The sequence below is a fragment of the Bos mutus genome, chromosome 5, assembly GCF_027580195.1.
Source record: "Bos mutus isolate GX-2022 chromosome 5, NWIPB_WYAK_1.1, whole genome shotgun sequence".
In the NCBI taxonomy this organism is placed as follows: Eukaryota; Metazoa; Chordata; class Mammalia; order Artiodactyla; family Bovidae; genus Bos; species Bos mutus.
Window position 1 is genome coordinate 36,903,205 of NC_091621.1, and position 21,793 is coordinate 36,924,997.

At 38.6% G+C, this 21,793-nt stretch overlaps 1 protein-coding gene across 2 annotated transcripts in view; it reads right to left on the reverse strand.

The window, feature by feature from the left end:
• The window catches only part of NELL2 (neural EGFL like 2), a 460,840-nt gene that overhangs the window by 326,692 nt on the left and 112,355 nt on the right, over positions 1-21,793 (reverse strand). For both annotated transcript variants that reach the window (XM_070369964.1, XM_070369963.1), the window contains exon 4: positions 1,860-2,010. In XM_070369964.1, coding sequence (XP_070226065.1) covers positions 1,860-2,010 — 151 coding nt within the window. The remainder of the gene's footprint in view (positions 1-1,859; positions 2,011-21,793) is intronic.

The following is a 21,793-nucleotide window of genomic DNA, read 5'->3' on the forward strand; positions in this document are numbered from 1 at the left end:
TTAACTGCATGATGACAAGACTGTGCCCTGGACATAAGCTGCCACGATTTTGAGAATTGGTCTCAAAGAAAAGGGAACAAGTGGACCTTGAAACTGAAGATTAACCACACCTAAAACAACCAAGATGACACTGGTCAGACCACTGATGACCAATTTGAAGATGACTGTCGGAGCTGGCTGTGCTGTCTCTGCACGTAGCCCCCTTCTGTCTATAAAAGCTCTTGCCCCACTGGTTGCCAGTGGGGAGGAGCTGGTTTTTGGACAGATAGCCATCCGAATCCGCCCCGTTTACAGTTGCTGGCATCTGAAATAAAGCAAACTTTCCTTTCCACCAACCTGGCCTGTTTATTGGCTTTTGAGCAGCAAGCAGCTGGACCCTACCACATCCTTTCAATATCTACAAATGGGGTAGTGGGGAAAAGCCACAGGGCAGAAAAATATAGTGCCTGAAATACAGGGGAAATTTTCTTAGCAAACAGAAATAATCAGAAATAAATCAGGCTGCTCTGTGAAGGAACAATATCCTTTGCTGTATGTGAATCATGTTGCCCAACGCCCAGTGGAGAAGGGCAGGGTCACAGTGGTATAAGCAAGGAACTCCCCTGATATCAATCACCTGAAGACAAGGAACAGAAACACACCAAGAGGGAAAATCCTAGTGAATCCTTGGGAGATGGAACTCTCCCTTTTTACTAAGTCAACTACTCAGTGAATGTTTGGGTGACATCCTCCTCTGAAAAACAAGGCAAAACCTGGGAGGAAAAAAACCCAAGTGAGAGGCTTGAGATGTTACCATAATCCTTTGGGGTTAAAGATAAAATTAGATGGGATCTTAAATACTGTGAGTAATCTAGGCAGAATGTGATCAGAAACCCTATTCTATGAGTCGATTTTCTATATTTTGTTCTCCACATATATTTGGCCTTCAGTGTTTAGCAAAGATTTGCAAAGTCCCAGACTGTCCCATCTCTCATAAGGGAAACCAGGAAAAGAGGTTTCTGCTCACATCACATTAAATCCATTACATATGTAAAACACTTTACATATATAAACTCTTTGACCCTCACAACAATCTATGAAGAAGGTATTATTACTATCCCTGTACTATAGATGAGGAAACTGAGGTTATGTAATTTGCCCCAAGGTCCCCCAAGAGTCACAAAGTGGGTACTCAAATATGAACCATGAAAGAAATTTCATTGTCAGAACCCTGGCTATTCTTTCAGGAAGGAATCACTTTAACTTGCTTGATATTATTTAGCAGCAATTTATGTACATTCTAAGTGTCATGAATGAATTTTTTCTTCTCCCTCTCCACTCCTCCTCACTACTCCCACCAGCTCCCAAATCATGTTTCTCACATGTGCGAGAAACTAGGAAATACCAGATAGCATTTTGATTCAACACACATCCAAGAATAGCTGTAACTATCACAGTCTAAGAACATGTTGAAAAAGAATGTATTTGTCCATGATTAAAATTTTAAGACTATTAAACTCTAAGCCCAAGCAATATCTTAAAGAAATAGAATACAGTATTTTTGTGGCTATCTGTTTATCAATTAAGAAGTTTGCTTGACTTTAACATTGAATAGCATATCTCATGAAGAAGTTAGTGATTAATAAATGGGTTTTAATAAAATGGTAACTTCTGTATGCTCTTAGCAACACCAAAAACAGCAGCTCCTTCTGCTTTTAGGCTGATCTCAATTACCTGTGTTTGTGATTTTGCATAATATAGCAAAATTATTCTTGCTGTTTTAAACCAACCCTGTTATCTCACTTTTATTTAGTTCTCTTTAATGTGTTAATTTCACTATATAAAATGAAAACACAGGAAACTCCAGCAGTCACACATACCTGTGATCCAAATGGTGAATGGAAAGGATCACTCCGGAATTTAAGTGGGTCTGTTTTAGGGTCACCAGAATAGTAAACTCATGTTTATTTCTCAGCTTCTGGAAAAACTGTTCAGCTGTAGCAGTGGAGGCTTTTATACTTCTGGGAGTATCTAAAAAGGGAAACAAACAGTAAATAGACTAGAATGTGGTCCTTTATCCTTTATAGGCAACATCTTTCAGAAACATTACAAGTAATTGCTGATAAATATCAAGCTCCAGACTCTCCTGGTAAATTCTTTAAAAAACACTTTTTGCTACACATAACACAGACAGTAAACCACATGAATGACTGAGCTTGTATTTCAGGGATCTTTTTTCAAAAATGTCTTTGAGACAAGGAATCAAAGAAGCCTGTCAAAAAAGCCTGTTTGAAGAAGTGAGCTTCCAAGTTTTCTGCTCACACTCTTCCTATATCCTGGATACCATGGCCACATCAGTGTCAAAACAGAACAGAAAGATGTCCTTCCGAAAAAAGGACCTAAGAGACCATGATAGAGCCATTTAGCTTTTCTGACACCTTATGACAGAAAACTGGATTTAAATCAATGCGCTACCTTACACATTGATATCTATAGCCAGAAGGCTTGCTATAAATAGATTTTTAAAAAGATCATTGAAATTAGTCACTCTCAGCCTTCTGTGCACTGGATGAAACGTTAAGATCAAATTATCATACCATATTTTTGAAAGAAATGCAGAGAACTTAATTCCCACGTCCCTCTCCCCTGGTTTAAAGAGCAACTAGACAAGAGATTTGAGTGGGAGAGTAGATTTTTAACCTGCACTTCTCTTTGGTTTAGTCTTGCAGCTCCAACCTCAAGACTCACAGGATATGGGAAAAATAGCCAGGGACAGACTTAGTGGACATGACAAAGCCTATCATTCAAGCCATCTTCCAACAAAGCACAACAGTTTTCCTACTCGAAGTGTGAGCAAAAGGTTGATGGGACCCAGAACACAGTTTCTGCTGTTATCAAATCCTTCCACTCTTTTCTATGTTCTAGACCATATAGACTAGATAAGGAGCTCTCAATGGGGAAGATCCCTGCATTGGGAGAGAACAATCCTTCCTTGAAGACTGTCCTATGAACCGCAGAGCATTTACACCCCTGGTTCTACCCCCAGAGAATGCCAGTGGCACCCAATCCTAGTCACTGTGACAACCCAAAGTTCTCCCACACATTGCCAAGCATACCTTTCGGAACAGTGTAGCAGAAATCAGGTTCAGAATAACTACCTTGATGAAACAGAGATTACGGGATTAATCTAACGTTCCCACTTTTCCAGCCCCATAAATTTATGGAATAAAATGTAACCATCTGGCTTGTGTCCATCACTGGGAACGCACAGACATGGAGAAGCCCTCAAGATAGTCATAAAATAGAGGGGACAAATAATCCTAATAAAATAAAAGAAATGCTGTCATTTTCAGCATAAATACAAAGTGTTCTTTCAGGTAAATACAAAGTGTTCTTGGATCACAGAGGGAAAAGTAGCCAACATCAGTTGGAGGGAAGGAGCTCATAAAACAAATGGCATTTGGTCAGGAGGAGACGGTAAAGAATCCACCTGCAATGAAGGAGACCCGGGTCTGATCCCTGGCTTGGGAAGATTGCATGGAGAAGTGAATGGCTACCCACCCCAGGATTCTTTCCTGAAGAATCCCAGGGACAGAGAAGCCTGGCGGGCTACAGGCAATGGGGTCACAAAGAGGCAGACATGACTGAGTGACTAACACTTTCAACTTCTTCACCAGGTAGAGAAGAGAGGGAAAACCATTCCAGCCATAGAAATAGCTAATGAAAAAGCAGAGAGGTGTGAAAGGGCATGATACGGCTGAAAAACCAAACAGCAGCCACTGCAGAATGGAGCTGGGCAGGAAAGTTGGATAGGATAGGCAGGGCTTTGTGTGCCAGTGTAACAGATACTTGTCTTTGTCATCATCCACGATTTAATCTCTGGGTGCAAAAATTAAAATAAATAATAATAATTCTTATGTACCACTGAAAAACCATCCCACCTCACTCCTAACCCACAGCTTCCTCTGTGTTAGAAGGATTCTGATCTATCACAGCATCACCTCTTCCTGTCCACAGTAACTGATTCAGGAACAGGCACCTAACCCAGGACAAGGAAATCAGGTTCAGGATACTGGTTCAAAGTTTCAGGACAAAGAAACTTCCGTGTTTCCAAAAAGAAACTTCTTCAGTTCTATCCCACAGTCACAACAAAAAGCATAACAATAATCTGCAATTTCAGCCATGGTTAGTGTAATACTTTCTCCCCAGACTCCAGGAAGGAGAAGAGAGGCTTTGCAGAGATGCAATCCAATTCCTCTGAGCTCCAAAACCTTCTGCTGCCTCAAGGAGGCACATAAGATGTGACTCTGAGAAGAATTTACCTAGTGTTAACTTTTAATCTACTCCAATTTACAAACAAGTGAATTATTCACAAATTCCAAAACTTCATTCTAACTTATAGATAGAAGCAAATTAAAATTGAATTATAAATATTTATTATGCTCCCCCCTCCCCTCCCCTTTTCAGGCTTGAGTTGGTTCAAGGTAGAGCTTGAGCAAAATCCTTTGTCCTGCTGAACAGGGTGATAGATGGGGACTCCAAGGAGAGAAACAGAGGAAGAACTACATTGAATGTGGAAATGATGATCAGAGCCACCAATAGAAGCAAAGGCGTGGCCCAGTGAGGTTAAGCTCCAATAATGAGAGAAAGAAACTGAGAAAAGGATAGCAGCTGCCTGACAAGGAAGAACTTTAGAGAAGAGATGCTTAAAGAGGATTTCTAGAAAGTGTCATCATTTGTTACTCAAAAGAAAACCTCTGGTATTTTCCATTGCTTTTGGGGTCAGATTCGTGAAGGGTGGAGAGGCTGTATTATTTTTGTGGGTTTTGTTTGTCTTGTTTTCAGATGAAATGACATGTGAAGACTGACCCATGATGAAAGGAAGGACATAAAAATGGATTATATTTGAATATCCTTGGTAAAAATGTACATCACCAGGGTTGAAAACATGGTGAAGGCAAGTGTAGTTGAAGGGAAATTATTTTGTAAAAACTGTTCAATCTTCATTTTGGAAAAATTTCTCTGGTAGCCATATGGAAGGTTATTTGAAAAAAGAAAAAAAAATGAACATAGGGAAAACTCTTGAGAGACTAATAATTCACATGATTGTTGACTTTTCGTTAAGTTTCACATGTTTTGGCATTTACCAGGAATGGTGATATAGAGCTACTTACTGGTCATTTCACTGCCTGTCAGGAATGCTGATGCAAGAAGGGCCAAGTAAACACCAGATGTTATTTGCACTGAGATTCAGGAAGTGCTTAAGGAGACCTGCAAGGCAGAACCATCCTTTATCCTACCAGGGTGGTAGGCAGGGTCCCAGAAGGTCTCTATCCAGCTTAGACTTAAACCTATTCATTCATGGGGTCACAGTTCAGGACAAGCTCTCTCACCTGTCCAAGCTCTCCTCTTGGCCCATTACACTTCCTGTTTTGCTCCCTCTATGAGGATTAGGATGACTTGCAAGAACAGACCCTCCAACATGGAACATGTCCTGCAGAAGCTCCATTCAATCTACACTTTACTGACAGGAAAAATGAAATTCTTTTTTTCCATCCTGATTAACCAAGTTCATGGTTATAAAGGTTTAAAAACTGGGGCTGGCATGAATCTGGCATTCGTAGTCCAGAAGCCTAAGACACAGTGAAGGGGGGTTATTGAATGAGACAGGGAGAGCACCTATAGGAAGCAGAATAATTTTCAGCTTTCTGTCAATAGAACAGCATCTTCCACCACCCCTTACCTCACCCTAATGATATTTACATCTATTGTTCCCCCTTAAAAACATGTTTTTCAAGAATCCATTATGTCTGAGTCTAACAAGGGCTTGAAGGGAGCCCGAAATCTGTGAGTAGCTCAGAAAAATTAGCAGGGGTTGAATTCAAGAAGTCTTTAGAAAGCAAAGTCTAAACAATTTGGTCACCAATAAAAGACATGCCAAAGGTAAAAAAAAAAAGAAAAAAATTGAATCCAAAATTCCCAGCTTGAGAGACTGAATGAAAGGAACTGCAGGACAAGCATAATGGTACCCAGATGGGATTTCAATTTTAGAAACAGTCATTCTGAGGTGTTCAGAGACGTGCATGGGGACATGTCCAGCAGGAGGCTGGCACTACAGAACCTGATCTCAAGAGAGAGGTCAAGGTTGGCAGTATAAATGTAGAGGTCATCGGAATACAGCATCTAAAGTGATAGGCATGCCTGAGTAAATCATAGGAATCACAGGAATGAGATGAGGATAAAAGGATGGACCATAAAGACACTAGATCTGTAGAACAGCAGGGACAGCATATTTAACTTTATATACGTACTACATAATGCTGCACATCTATACCATACAACATTTGTCTTTCAAAAATGTGTAAATAATATATTTTCCCCTTTGAACCCACATCCCATTTTATTCTCACAAAGCTTGACAAGGACAACTGTTATCACAGTTGTCAATGGGAAAAGCAAACCAAGGAACAATTCTGTGAGTCACCCAAAGGCACCCAGCATGCTAGAGGTGTAATGGGGATGACAATTTTTAGTCCCATATTCCTTCCACTAAATTGCCCTGCCTTCTGAACACATCCTAACCTATGCTCAACTGCCTCTCACAAGCAGAAAAGTAAATTCAAGAACGTGAACACAGAAAATAATGTAGAAAAAAGTAATTATATAAGATAACATTTTTAGTTTCTTAAGTGACTGGCTTAGTAGTGATTTTAAGAAAGGTCACTTTCCTCATTTGCATTTGTTTCCCAACTCGTAAAGTTAGCAATCTTGCCTTTTATTTTCATCTCAAAGATTATATAATGTTCAGAGAGACTTCTTAGTTCCCGTGATTATTACTTCAAGACCCAACTCTATTCCTCACCAGAAAATCAAGGCAGAGAAACCACCACGTGAGAATAATTCTACTTTATTTTTGTTATCATTTCAATTTTCAGAATTCACAATTAAATTCAGGGATATATTAAGCAATTCCTCAACAAGGCCTCCTGTTAGGAACCACGTATAAAAAATAGAATGTGTGTGGTGGTTCTGAACTCAGAATAATGAGTTTCCAATGCCAGCTATCAGATGACTAGCTGTGTTTGGCATGTAGCAACGCCATGTGTTGGCTTTTCACATTATGATACATATTATTATTACTCTCACAAGCAGTGAGCCTGTGGTACCTACTCAAACTACCAAGAGCCATTATACCCTTGTGACTTTCTGAGCTTACTTTCATTCTAAGTATCTCACACTCCACAAAATACAAGTTTCCACATATGAAAATTGACATAAAAGTTTTGGGCAATGTAAACACTGCATTGTTTTAAGAGTCTGATAAAAAAAAAGTTTCTGGCAATGAAATTATTCTTAGAATAAATCCTGCCTACCACCCTCTGTTTCTAGAGAACTGATCATTCTTTTATGGACAAAAGTCAAAGTGAATTGAATTTCTTTTCAAAGAAGAACTGACAAAGATCATTTGAACTGCCTGTTTAGAGAAAAACAGGCTATGAAAAGGGTCTTTAAATACTACTAGGAAGCTGCACAGAAGAACTTACCAACACGCCCATGCTATACAAGGTCTTTTTAATTGCAGAACTGCTTGAATTTAAAGCAAAACTTTGTTTCCATGCTTTCCATATTTATTGTGTGCCGTGCATAAAAATCCCACCAAAAACACGAGTGGCATTTTCAAGTAGTTATTAATAAATAATAAAGCATGTCAGAAGCAATCACATCAAAATATTCATTTTTAGTCATGGGACTTCCAGAATGAAGACATGAGCTCACACGTGAATGCAGAGTAACCCCCTACACACAAACAGAGTGAGGGTGAAATGGAGCGAGACTGGTTTCTTTCTAAATCAAAATGCAGCTGAATGCAAGTGTATCTGTGGTCACAAATATGGATGTTTACTGATAAAGAATCCAACTGGAGCTTCTTTAAGTACTAATTTTGGTGCATTAGTAGTAAAAGAAGGAATCTGTCCATCTCCCAATAACAAAGCAACTGTTAATAATTCTTTTCTTCTTTTGCACTTAAACTGCATCACTACTACTGCCATCATGAATCTAATGAGTCTCTGTTCCCTGACAGGTCTCTCTCCTATCTGCAGTATGTAGAAACCTAAATTGATTTCCTGCCACATAATCAGACTAATACAGATAAAATGTGCAGATTCAATCATTAAAAACAGTCTATCTCAGGCATAGAATGGTTAACATAGAATGTTCCAAAACTCATCAAAATACCCTATTTTCCCAGTCTCTAACTGGGAAAGGTTGTCTTCTAAATTCAGGTTAGAAACGTATGCTGTTATAACTATTATCATTATTGTCTATTGCTCTTGCTCTCCCTTCAATATTCCCATGCCTTTAGAGTCCAAAACTTTAAAGGCAAAATAAAAATTTTAAAAGCCATAAAAACTGGACTAACACAGAATATGCAGTTTGCAAAGTCTTTCAACATGAGCAATCTCATTTAAGCCTCACAGCAACTTTGAATAAATGGGATTAGTAGCTCTACAGTAATAAAAATTACAGATAAGGAAAGCAGTGCAGAGAAACCAAATCACTCATCTCCACTAGAGGCTCAAAATCAGAGCTGATGTCTATCAACTTACTACATGAGGAACTTGTTGGTTCAAAACTTCAGGAACTTCCTGAATGAAATCTAAAACTGGCCACATACACAGAGGGCAAGGGGAGACTGTAGGAAGAGGTAGACAGCTTCAGATTGGTAGGTGGCAGGTTTAACAAACAAAGGAACTTAGACACCAGGCTTGTCTTGGGCAGTTGCAAGATGAACAGATCTCCACACTTGCCTACCAGAATCTTAAAAGTTTATATAGAAACCTTAAACTGGGTTCAGTCACATATAACTCCCAGAGAGTCTCAAAAACACATTGCTTCTTCAAGGTGGCCGTATGGTTGAAAAGAGCTCCCACTGTGGGTACCCTGGAATGCACATTTCAAGGATGGGAGAGGGTGAGGAGCTTCTGATTGCCCTGATCTGGCTTTTGGGTCATCTGGCGGTCATGTCCTCTCAACAACCTTCTCCAGTAGAGTACTCTAGGCAATTACATGGGAACAAACCTACCAAATTCAGTTGACAGAACCTGGATCCCAACCCAGGCCATGATGGCTGATACATACTCTACAAAGTAGATAAACCCTCATTTTAAGTTAACGTTTATGAAAAAATTTATTCTGAAGATAAACAAATACATTTTTCTTGATCTTTGGCTCAATTTAGGATTTGCAGATCTATAAAACTACTCATATCACACAATCTCTCAGCTAATATTGAAACAACTGAGGTGTAATGGCACTAAATTTTAAAGTTTTTTAAAAGATAATTTTCCTCAAAAAGTTACTGATCAAAATGTATGAGTAATCCACAACTTTTTCATCAGCAAACACACATCTAAGGATGCCACATCCTCACCCTTTAGACATCTACATGCTTCTTTACATTGCCGGGTTCGGGGTACAAAGACACACTCTTGGGAGGTCAACTTTGAAACATCCCTTCATTAAATCCAAAACAATCTCAAAAGTTTATTTCAAATCCACAGATAATTATAATTTGATTCAATGCAAAATAAACATATCTTCACATATTATTTACCAAAAAGATTTGTTGGCTTAGTGTTGTGAATACCTGTGTGCATGCTCAGTCATGTCCAACTTTGCAGTTCCATGGACTGTAAGTGGTCAGGTTCCTCTGTCCATGGAATTTTCCATGCAAGAACACTGGAGTGGGTTGCCATTTCCTACTTTAGGGGATCTTCCTGACCTAGGGATTAAACTCGAGTCTCTTGCATCTCCTGCATTGGCAGGCAGATTCCTTACCACAGCACCACCTGGCAAGCCCCAACACACAAATAGACATACACAAATACATATAATAAAAAATCAGAAACAAAAGCATCCACTAACTAGTCAAAGAAACAAAAACAAATAGCAGATTCTACTACTAGATTTAGCAACTATATGATTGACTTTAAGCAAATTATCAGAATTTTATTAAAGCAGAACAAAATGTAGTCAAGGTGTAAAGGGGTTAAAATAAGAAAACATCTCTACACTTTGAAGCTTAAAATTATATACACAACAGCCATCAGACAAGATATTCTCTCTCTCTCTTTAGTCACTAAGTCGTGTCTGACTCTTGCAACTCCATGTACTATAGCCTGCCAGGGTCCTCCGTCCATGGGATTCTCCAGGCAAGAATACTGGAGTGGGTTGCCATTTCCTTCTCCAGGGGATCTTCCCGACCCAGGGATCAAACCCAGGTCTCCTGCATTGCAGGCAAATTCTTTACTGATTGAGCTATGAGGGAAGCCCTACACTTTGAAGTTTAAAATAAGAGAAGATATTAATGTTACTTTATTTTTGTTTGTTTTGATTCCATGGAAACAAGCAACTTTCTGAAAACTGGCTTCCATGAAAACTGCTGCTTGAGTTTATAATCATATTAATACTTTTAGCTAGTGTTTACCAGTCCCTCAGAACTTCACCAGTGAAATTAGCAGCTGTTTTGTTACCAGCAAAATTAAGAAGGTAAATTAGCCAAAACAGTATTTCTCTTTATCATCTCTTCTCTCAGTTGCAATACTGCTCAAGAATAAGATCAAATAGACAGAAATACTAAGCAAATAGAAGAGAATATGATGACTGATGACAATGACAATGTCAATGATTAAAATGATGACATCATTTACAACGTCAGTAGACTGGCTGCACTGTTTTGTTGATCCTGCCTCATTACTTATGGATAGTAGTCTCAACAACATCATTTGAACATAAGTAGTAGATCTGAGAATTAGTAATTTGCTACATCTTTATTTAAAGTAGCCCAAAATATTATATACAATTGAACCCAAACTGTATACAATGTCTTAGCTAATATCATTAGTCAATGTCTTAAATACATAAGGAAACTTAAATTCATGGACTTTCATGATTTACAAAACATGCTTTTGCTGTGATTAAAGTAATTATAAACTTGAATAAGTGAAATGTTTGAATTTCTTTAAAAAAGGAGAAAATATGAATTTTTATTGATCTTACTATTGATCATTAACAGGTGAAGAGGCTCAACTGCACCTTCCTATATTGATACAGTTAGGATGAATGAGGTGTTGCTTACATTAACAAAATGCTCACCTTAACAGTGACGTGTATAAATTCATCGATTATGTAACCTCTCTTTTCTATTATAAGATATCTCATATATAGTACCTAGCTATATCTTTAATACATATATAATTACTCTTTGTAAGTTCTTCTATTAAAAGAGTAACTAGAAATTTAAAAGAAATATATATATATAACAGTTTTTAAGTGAACCATATGTCATTCATTTATTTTATTTGAAGCCTCATCAAATATTCATACAGTCCGTGAGAAGGATAAGACAGAAAAAACAATATGTTCATTCACAAAGCTGGCTATCTTTTTATCCACACATATGTTAGTGTTTAGCTGGCTTAGTAGATTTATTAATGTAAAAAGAAAGAAAAACAACATAGGATCAAGATGAGATTTTTATTATGTATCCTCAACATTCAATTGAACTATTAATTGACAAGAATAAAGAATAGGGATCGCTAAGATAGTTTTACATCTATAAAATGTGAAATTTATAAATGGTGCAACCTCAGATTGCACAGGCAGATTCTAACAGAATTATTGCTGAATAGCCAAAGAGGCAGTATACAGTTCCCCATCAATTATGCAGAGCTGAAGTGCTGAAATACACAATTTCATCTTCTACCTAATAGGCCAATTTGACCTGAGACATCAATTTTGGGAATTTGCTCCGCTTTTATCCTTCTTTAATTACAATAATCAAATTACTTTAGAATAACAAGACAACAAAATATCAGTTATCATGATTTATCACCCTATTGAAACTGTGCTCTTTTATGATTATTATTTTCACTGCAAGAAAGAAAACAGCATTATAAAGTACCAAAGGATACAGGGCATAGCATAATCAGTTTCTCAATCCAGAGTCTCAGACACCAGCCCTTAAGTCTACCTCTGTCCTTGTTCCCCAGGCCCCGTATCTATCTCCCCTCCATTTCTGAACCAGTTATGATAATTAAGCCAGAAAACTAAAAGTGAAGCTCAGAATTAAGTCTTACTGCTCAGAGATTCAATAATAATAAAATAGCTCTGAGAATTTATACAGCCTCTAAAATAAATCATTTCCCAGCCCTGCTATGTTGGCCCAATCTACAAAGTTGAGCCGCTGCTTCAGTTTTCTAGCCTAGAACTCAAAATTCTGTCCTGCACACCCATCTGTTTGGTTGAAGCTCTGATGTTCAGACAGGATCTTGCCAATTTTCTCTGCTAATCCTCAGGAATAGATGAATCCTGTTAAAAAGTGTCAGAATGCTAGATCCATCAAATGATGCCTGCCTGCCTTTGAACTGTAGGGGTTACTGGACTTTCCTCATTAGCAGACTGGATACCACTCCAACTCCCACTCATCCTCATACCCTCCTCCATCCTATTTTATCATCCTCCTGGAGTTTTTCCTGCTCCTATGAGTTTTTATAAATTACACTCACTATTTAAGTGAGGATTCTATCCCTAGATAAAGCACAGAAGATTCACTCACTGTCTAAGGTTATCTTTGAACTTCACCTTAATCTCCACTACTCATTTCCAGGAGCCTTAAATCTAATCTTACCAAGCTTAGGTCTCTCCCATTTCAAGACTTGGGTTTCTCCTTAAGTGCTCCTTCCTTTGCTAAGTATTGCCTCCAGTTTCTGGCTCACTTTAATTAATTCAATAAATATATATTGAGCACTTGCTATGAAGTGAGCATTCAGCAACAAAGATCAGGAATAATTCAATACAGTGAACTATCTACTGTGCAGAGACTGCTCATTTTCCTCCATTAGCAATAATTGTCTTCTTTTTAGCAATTAAACTCCATACTTTCATCTGGGCACATGGCTGTTCAGCTAGGAACTATGTTCCAGCTAAAGAGGCCAAGTGACTCCGATCTGGCAAAAAGGAGTAGAAGTGATACGTGCTATGATCCAGATTTTAATATTAAAAAGGAGACCGACTGCTCACCACTTTCCTTTCCCTCAGACTGGAATCAGGATACTGCAGTAGTAAGTGAAGTTCTTCAATGAGGACAAGTGTATTGTGGGACCCTGAATAATCTCACATGGCAAAGATACCCATCATCCAAGAAAGCAATGGCCTGCCTCTAGCCTGCTAAGGTGAGAGAAAAATAACTTCTTCCTTTATTAAACACTACATTTGAGGTGTCTCTGTTACAGCAGCTTATTAGCCTGTTCCCTAGGTAATACATCTCTCCAAGTTTCCTCAGATGCTCCTTGAAGAGTCATTCTTTAAAACAAGTATCAGCAAATGTGAGGTGGCATCTCATTTTGGTTTCAGTTTGCACATCTCTGATAATTACTGATATTGAGTACCTTTCCATCTGCCTTCTGTATATCTGGATGTCTTCTTTCAAAATGTAAATATCCTCCAGTTAAAATAATTTTTTAAAAAATGCCAATTGAAGTCCTCTGCCTATTTTTAATTGGGTTGCTTTTTTAATTTTATGGGTCCTTTATATATTTTGGATATCAACTCCTTACTAGATATATTGTTTGCAAATATCCTCTCCCATTCAGTAGACTGCCTTTCATTTTGTTCATGGATTTTTTTTGTTTTGGAAAAGCTTTCTGCTCTGATGTAGCCCTACCTCACATCTGTCAAAATGGCTGGTATCAAAAAAACAAGGAACAAGTGTTGGTAGGAATGTGGAGAAAAGGGGACTCTCATGCACTGTTGGTGGGAATGTAAATTGATGCACACATTCTGGAAAACAGTATGAAGTCTCCTCAAAAAATTCAAACTAGAACTATCATATGATCCAGAAATTCTACTTCCAGATATTTAAGGAGAGAAAACAAAAACATAAATTGAAAATCTACATATGTATATGTATGTGTGTATACATATATATTGGAGAAGGCAATGGCACCCCACTCCAGTACTCTTGCTTGGAAAATCCCATGGACGGAGGAGCCTGGAAGGCTGCAGTCCATGGGGTCGCGAAGAGTCGGACACAACTGAGCGACTTCACTTTCACTATATATATATATATATATATATATATATATATCTCCGTATGTTCATTGCAGTACCAGTTACAATAGCCAAGATATGGAAGCAATCTAAATGTCCATCAATAGATGAATGGAAAAAGATGTGGTACATATATACAATGGAATATTTACTCAGCCATAAAATAAAAAGAATTTTTAATTCTTCATTCTTCCTTTCCATCATCTATAAATTTGAAATATTCCCATTTGCAGCAATATGGATAGACATGGAAAGTATTATATTAAGCGAAATAATTCATACAGAGAAAGACAAATATCATATGATTTCACTTATATGTGAAATCTGAAAAACAAAACAAAACAGAAGAGACTCACAGATACAGAGAATAAATCTGTGGTTACCCAAAGGGAATGGACGAAACAGGTGAAGGGGATTAAGAGGAACAAACTCTCAGTTACAAAATAAATAAGTCACAGGGATATAAAGTATACATAGGGAATATAGTCAATTATGGGTTTCCCTCATAGGCTAGTTGGTAAAGAATCTGCCTGCAATGCAGGAGACCAAGGTTCCTGGGTTGCGAAGATGCCCTAGAGAAGGAATGGCAACCCGCTCCAGTATTCTTGCCTGGAGAATCCCCATGGACAGAAGAGCCTGGCGGGCTATAGTCCATGGAGTCGCAAAGAGTCAGACAAAACTGAGCAACTAAGCGCAGCACAGCAGCATGTTAGTTTTAGATTGGCTTAGTAGATTTATTAGTGTAAAAAGAAGGAAGAAACATACAAGATGAGATTTTTATTATGTATCTCCAACATTCAATTGAACCTATTAATTGACAGAGCCACAGCAGCATTTAAAAATTTTAAATGGCAGCCCCAGGTCCCTGCACTGGGACCACTCATCTCACTTATTCCTAGCCACAGCTTCCAAACCAGTGCCATTTCAAGGGACTTTGACACAGCAGCCAAGTTCCCTGGAGCTGGAGCTGCCACAGCAGGGGTGGCTGGCTCAGGGCTGGAAGTGGGACTGTGTTCGGGAGCTTCATCACTGTTATGCCAGGAACCCTTCTCTGAAACAGTAGCTCTTCTACGCCATGGGCTTGGCCCTCTCAAAGGCCATGGGGCTCTTTTGCCTGATGGTGTAGCTCAAAAGGTCATATAAAAAACAGGCCCCAAATTTGGCCCACAGGGCCACAGTTTACTAAACCCTAGGAGCAACAAATGTAGATAAAATTTCCCTTAGATAAACAGCAATTCTTTTAGAATAAAATAATACCATTCGCAGAAAGGTGGGTGGGCCTAGAGATTACCATACTAAGTGAAATAAACTAGAAAAAGACATCTACCATATGATATCACTTACATGTGCAATCTCAAATATGACACAAATGAACTTATCAATGAAACAGAAAGAGACTCACAGACATAGAGAATAGACTTGTGGTTGCCAAAGGACAGGGAGGATAGGGGAGGGACAGATTGGGAGTTTGAGATTAACAGATGCAAACTATTATATGTAGGATGGATAAACAACAAGGTTCTACTGTGCAGCACAGGCAACCACATTCAATATCCTGTGATAAACCACAATGGGAAAGAATATGAAAAGATATATGAATAATTGAGTCACTATGCTGTACAGCAGAAATTAACACAACATTATAAATCAACTACAATAATTTTTTAAAAAAGAAATTATTTTATATCTTTAGTTATACTTATGTTGAGAATGTAAGACCAAAAAATGTAATGATCTGCTTAATTAGAGCAGGTCTAGATGCTATAGAATCAAAAAAGGGGGAGATAATTCCCATTAACTCGCTTTCATCACTGCTGTTAATATCTATATTGGGGGCATATCCTGTTGTCCTTCACTCTGTGACAGGCTTCCCGAGTGCAGGGATCAACTTTGTAATTCTCCTTCTTGGCACAGTTCATGTAGAAAATACATATGTGGACAATTGTCTTGTTCACTGATGATTTTCCCATCTACTTCTATGCCTTTTCAAAACAGTGTTTGTTGTTTGCTCAAATAACTAAGTAGAAGTTAGAGATTTATTTTGCCTTCAAATATTCCTTTGCATTGCACTTAGGTTAATACTTATTATTTAAAATGTAGAACAGATGATAACCCAAACAAATGTAAAAAAAATTTACCGTAATATTTTATATTGCTATATATTAAAACCAAAGACTCTCTCCTTTCCCCTTGGAATATAAACTGGCAAGTATGGAGAGGGAATCTAGATTTATGAAAAGAACTCAGTCTTTTGTAGCACTGAGATGAGCATGTTCCTAGAAAAAGGAGTAATAGAGGGTCTCAGTTAATGAGAGGTACAAAACTTTCCCCTCACGTGATTACACTGTGGCTTGAGACTTTCTTAGAAATGTCACCAATTTCCAGAATGTCAGAGGAAACAATTTCTAATTGAATGGCAAAAAACACCTTCTAGAACCAAATGAAAGCACTGGACCTGTCTTCCCTCAGCTCCACCGTCAGTTTTGGGATAGTTGTGAGTTGACCTACACAAAATGTTCAGAACATTTTGATAAATTAATGTTTTTGGTTTTCTTTCTTATGAAAAAAACTATTTAGGCAAAACGTCTACACAATGGTCTACAGATAGCTTCCTCACTACATTTTACACCCTTTAAAAGAGAGGAGAACCAGGCATCAGAATTATCCTGGATTTATATAGAAATCAGGATTTAACATGTCACATCCTGCCTTCTTGACAGTTCTTTTGCTTTCATGGTAGTCTAGAGCTCTGATTGTTTATTATGGACTTTTTCACTGTTTTTCAGTGTAGTGCTTTTGCTCTCTTATATCTTTCTCTGTTTCCTGTCTAATTCCTTTATATGCCAGTCTTACATCCTCAGAAAAACTGGTGTTATCTCCTTGAGGGCAACAACTGCACCTTTTAGTTCTCTTCAATTTCTAACTACTGGCGATTATAGTCCAAGACAGAGAGAAAGAGTCTGAAAAATACTTGTTGAAAAGAGTTGAATTAATTTTCCTTTTCAAGGTCTGCAAGATAAAACAACATACCCACCTTGGCTGAGTGAGAGTGTCACTCCCTTCCCCTCTTAATTCCCCACTGAAGCAAGGCATACAACCCTGAGCTCACTGTGCAGCCCCAGGCAATGCCTGCTACCCAGGCAAAGACAACTGGCAGCGCACTCGGCTTTACGCAGAGGTCCTGAGGCGTGGCCCATAGTGTTATAAGTACCAGTCCTATTAGTCCAAGTTAGGAAAATTGCTAGAGTTTGAAATTCTTTTGAAACCACAATATCTGAGTATAACCTAAAACAAGCTGCTTCAATTCATTCCAGAATTTCCTATTTGAATGTTACCCTACGTCATATATTTATTCCTCTTTGTTCATATTCTAGTTCCACAAAATTGTTTTCTTTCTAGCATTCGGAAGATAAAATGGGTATTTCCACCTTAATGCCACATTTAGATATGCCTGTCCATATATTCCAAAGATATATTTCCAATTTAGGAAATTAAGCCCAAACATCAACAGTAATATTTCCTATTTAAATATCAACAGCAAATGATTCACTCACATTTTCCTCATTTGCATACCTTCTCTCCCTTATCTACACAACTTCACAGTCATTCACTAGAAATATACTTTAATTTTCTTTTTATTCTGAATTCTTATTTTTAGTATTCTTATTTCATTTTTCTCTCTTATTTCATAAAGTATGAGCATAAGTGCCAAAGATAAATAGTATGTGTTCATGTGTGTTGTGTATATAAGTTCACACACATTTTTGCTCTGGTCAATCTGCAATTTACAAATGTTGCTATTTCTAAAACATCATTGATCCATCAGTTTTTAGGACTTTGGCCTGCATTTTCACTCAGAAGCAATACTTCACATGATGGCTAGGTCCTGAAAAGACTCAACCTACTGCAGTATGCTGTGGCTGATTTAAATCCAGTAAATTCTGGTTTCATAAATCCAGGAGGCTGAACTCAGAACACCCGGCACCTCAATGGGCAAGGGAGAAATATGAAAGCCAAAATGAAGTAGAGGGATGGAATAACTGAGCAAGCTGCAGACTAGATCCTGAAGAAGGGAGCCAACAGTTCAATCCCTAACAGTCAAAGAAGTAAACAGGAATTCTGGCTCGGCTCAAGTCAGGCAATCCAGGCAGAGGAAGCAATCTGTACAAAGCACGTGATACACAGAAGCACAGATCCTTCATGGACCTGCCAGTGTTTTATACCGCTGAAGCATAAGGCGTGTGGGAGGGAGGGAGGTGGGAATGGAAAGTCTAGTCAGGTGGTCAGGAACAGATCATGGTTCTGTGATCAGCCTTTGCAGGGACACTGTGTTACTCAGAGAGTTGTGGGGCTAAGACAAAGCCAAAGCAGAGGCCCAGTTATATGAACTAGACCAGCAGAGTGGGACGTAAGGAGGAGGCATGACTTTGCAGGCATATGGCTGCACAACACCAGGCTCCAGGCATTGGCACGGTGAATTCGAATGGGTTGTACCCCCACACTAGTGGGGTGAGGTCCCCATAAACTCTCTGTCCTGGTCAGAACTGACTCAGGAACTGGGAATGGTTGGCATACAAAGCCTCAGTTACCCCAGCCTACATGTGCTGACACAGACCACTCTTTACAGCTTGGCCTCTAGATTAAACCACATTTAATCTTCGTACTTAGGACCTAAGAATGTCTCCTCCCTAAACAACACCTGTAAAGGGAATGGAAACGCTCCCTCCCTGAGTCACACTACGTTACAGGAGCAAGGGCAGAAGCCTGCGGTGCTGCTGGCAGCACTGAGCAGATAATGGAAGGAGGTGAGAGAAGAAACTCAAGGGTCCCAATGTTGATGGAGAAAGACTAAGATATGCAAAGCCATAAAGAAGGAAGAGAAGAGGTCCCAGAGTGAAGAGCATTCTCTAAGTGAGAGCCACTGGCATGAAAGTCTTCCTCGTTGGCAAAAGATGCTTGGAGATACTGACAGTGTCTGCATGTGGATCAGGTGAGTTTGTGATGCTCAAATTCAGATGAGTGGAAGGAGAAAGCTGGGGCTAATATTTTTCTGCTTTTGGTGGATTTTTCTAAATGAGAGATTTTTATAAAGAGATGAAGAAGGAGCTTGTACTTCAAGGCGAGGGAGGCACAGAGAGCACAAGGTGGCCCCAACAGGGATAGATGCTGCTGCCCCTAAGGAGGGGTGTCATCTCTGCAGTGACCCCTGAAGCCAGAAACAGCAAGGGAGGGACCGGGACTGTTATCCTTCCGCTTCAACTGTACACCTAGCACCTAGGCTAGTGCCTGACACACAGTGAATCTCCTACAAATAACTGTTTAACGAATAACAAGAGTTAGTATTTCTGATGTGCTTTGTAGGTGAGACACTTTCCTAAGTCCTTTCTTTGTATTTGCTAAGGAGGCACTATTATTGTCCTTATTTAGAGAGACAATGTTACTTGTTCTAGGCTAGGGCTCCTCAACTTCAGTGCTATTCACATTTCAAACCAGATGATTCTTTCACGGAACGCGGGGGTGAGGGGGGAGGGGGCAAGGAGAAGGCTGTTCAGAGCACTGTGTGATGCTTAGCAGTATCTCTGGCCTCCAATAGAAGCCCATCCTGAAGGGTGACAACCCAAAATGTCTCTAGACATTGCCAAATGTGCCATGGGGGACAAAGTTGTCCGTGGTTGAGAACCACTGTTTAGGATTTCTAGCTGATAGATGGTTCTGCCATGATTTGAACTCAGGTTATCCACAAGAAAACACTCTTAATCTCTCCATCACAGCTGCCCGTCGAGCACACAAGCTAGCATCTAGTGACTGCTTATTAGGAGCCAGATGTCCTGTGGACACTTTCTCAAACCATCTCATCTCATGATCACCATCGCTGTGCATCTGGATGGCTGCCTTGAAACCAAACACTGCAGAAGAATAACCTGAAGTGTTTTTCTTAACAAGTTGATTCACATTCCAGATACTGTTTCAAATATTTCTGGAGGACTAGAACTACATTTTGGTTTTCTGATGGTTTAAGGTCCTGACTTGTCTGTCCTATTTTTGAGAATTTCAGTGTTTCTCACAGAACTAAACAGATTAGATTGTCTACATTAAATCAATTCAGATTGTTATTCAGCATTAAGGACTTATACTGTGCCAGTTTTATTACAGTATCCTAAAATCATCTTAAAGTAGAGGCACAAATCAGTGGGGAATAGTTTCCAAAAGATGTGAGCTCCAAGAGGAAGATGGCCTTTGTGAAACCTGTGCAGGGGGTAGGTAACTTGATTGTAATGCTGTCAATGCTCTTCACAGAAGCCTCCACTCTAAGACAACAGGAGCAAACCTCAACCCACAGAGTTTCTCTCTCTCTCATTTCAAAAATTTATCTAAAAAGTGAAGTCCAAAGCATTTAATATCAAATCTTTCTACCTGTCTTTAGTATCCAGAATATGTAGGATGAACTATTCTTTAATAAAGGTAATAAAACCCACTGATAATACAGTACCAGAATTTGGTATCCTGGTACTCCCCAAAGCACAAAGCATGTCTGAAATTATGTCAGTGGAGCACACCTTGAAAGGTCAGTAAGAACATTCACGTCATTGACTATATTGAAAACCCAACAACGACCACTCGTTGGGAAAAACGTTTTTTGTAAGTAATGTCAATATGAATTACACAGGAAATTTACAAATTGTGAGTACCAATCTTTCACAGCACAAATGGACGTATATTTTGAATAAGCATTTTTGAATATGCATGTGCACTCTGTAGTGAGTGTATACTGAATGTCTACTGCCATCATTTTTTAGTGTATACTGAATGTCTATGCTATTGCCATCATTTTTTAGCTTAATCAAACTATTTAACCTCTCTGGGCTTTGGCTCCCATCTATTATTACTATCTACAAGATGGGAATAATAATAATAGTACATGGGGTCATTTTCAGGATTAGTATATATATATACATATATATACACACACATATATATACACACACACACATATATATACACATACACATTTACTACTTAGAACAGTGCTTGGCACACAGTAAGTGCCCAATTAATACCACACACACTTTGGTATTCAAAGAATTCAAACTGATGTGTGTAAACTGATATATAAATTGGAATAAATAGATAATCAAGCCTCAATGCCAGATACAGGGACACATCTACAACTCTTCTAGCAGAACTAAAATACTTACACTTTTACTACACTATGCATGACAGAAAAGTCACAGGAAGAATAAAACACTTCTCTAACAGATGTAGATATGAACAGTCATTTCACATGCACATCAACAGCTTTTAGCAGCCACAATTGTAAGTGAGTTCATCAACTAAGTGGGAATATGTTGAACTATGAAATTTTCTTCTGCTGGTCTGAGAGCAGAGCTTCAACATCTGAGAAGGAGGAGGACTTGATGACTGCAAGATGGCAATTTTCAGAGTGTGATGAGAGAATTTAATTTTGTGCATCTCCCACACCTCCCCACACACACTTCAATCTGTGCCACATGAGTGAATTTATATTACATTACTTCCTGTTCTCATCATGATCTTTGTAAAATTTTTCTCTTATTCTTTTCTACCATCTGGGAAGGGTTATTCTGTACCACTGTATTAACTACATTTCTGAAGAATATTTATGTGTCCCTTTGGTAACCTTGGTAACTATGAACGAACATTTTAAAGACAACTAAAGCACTAT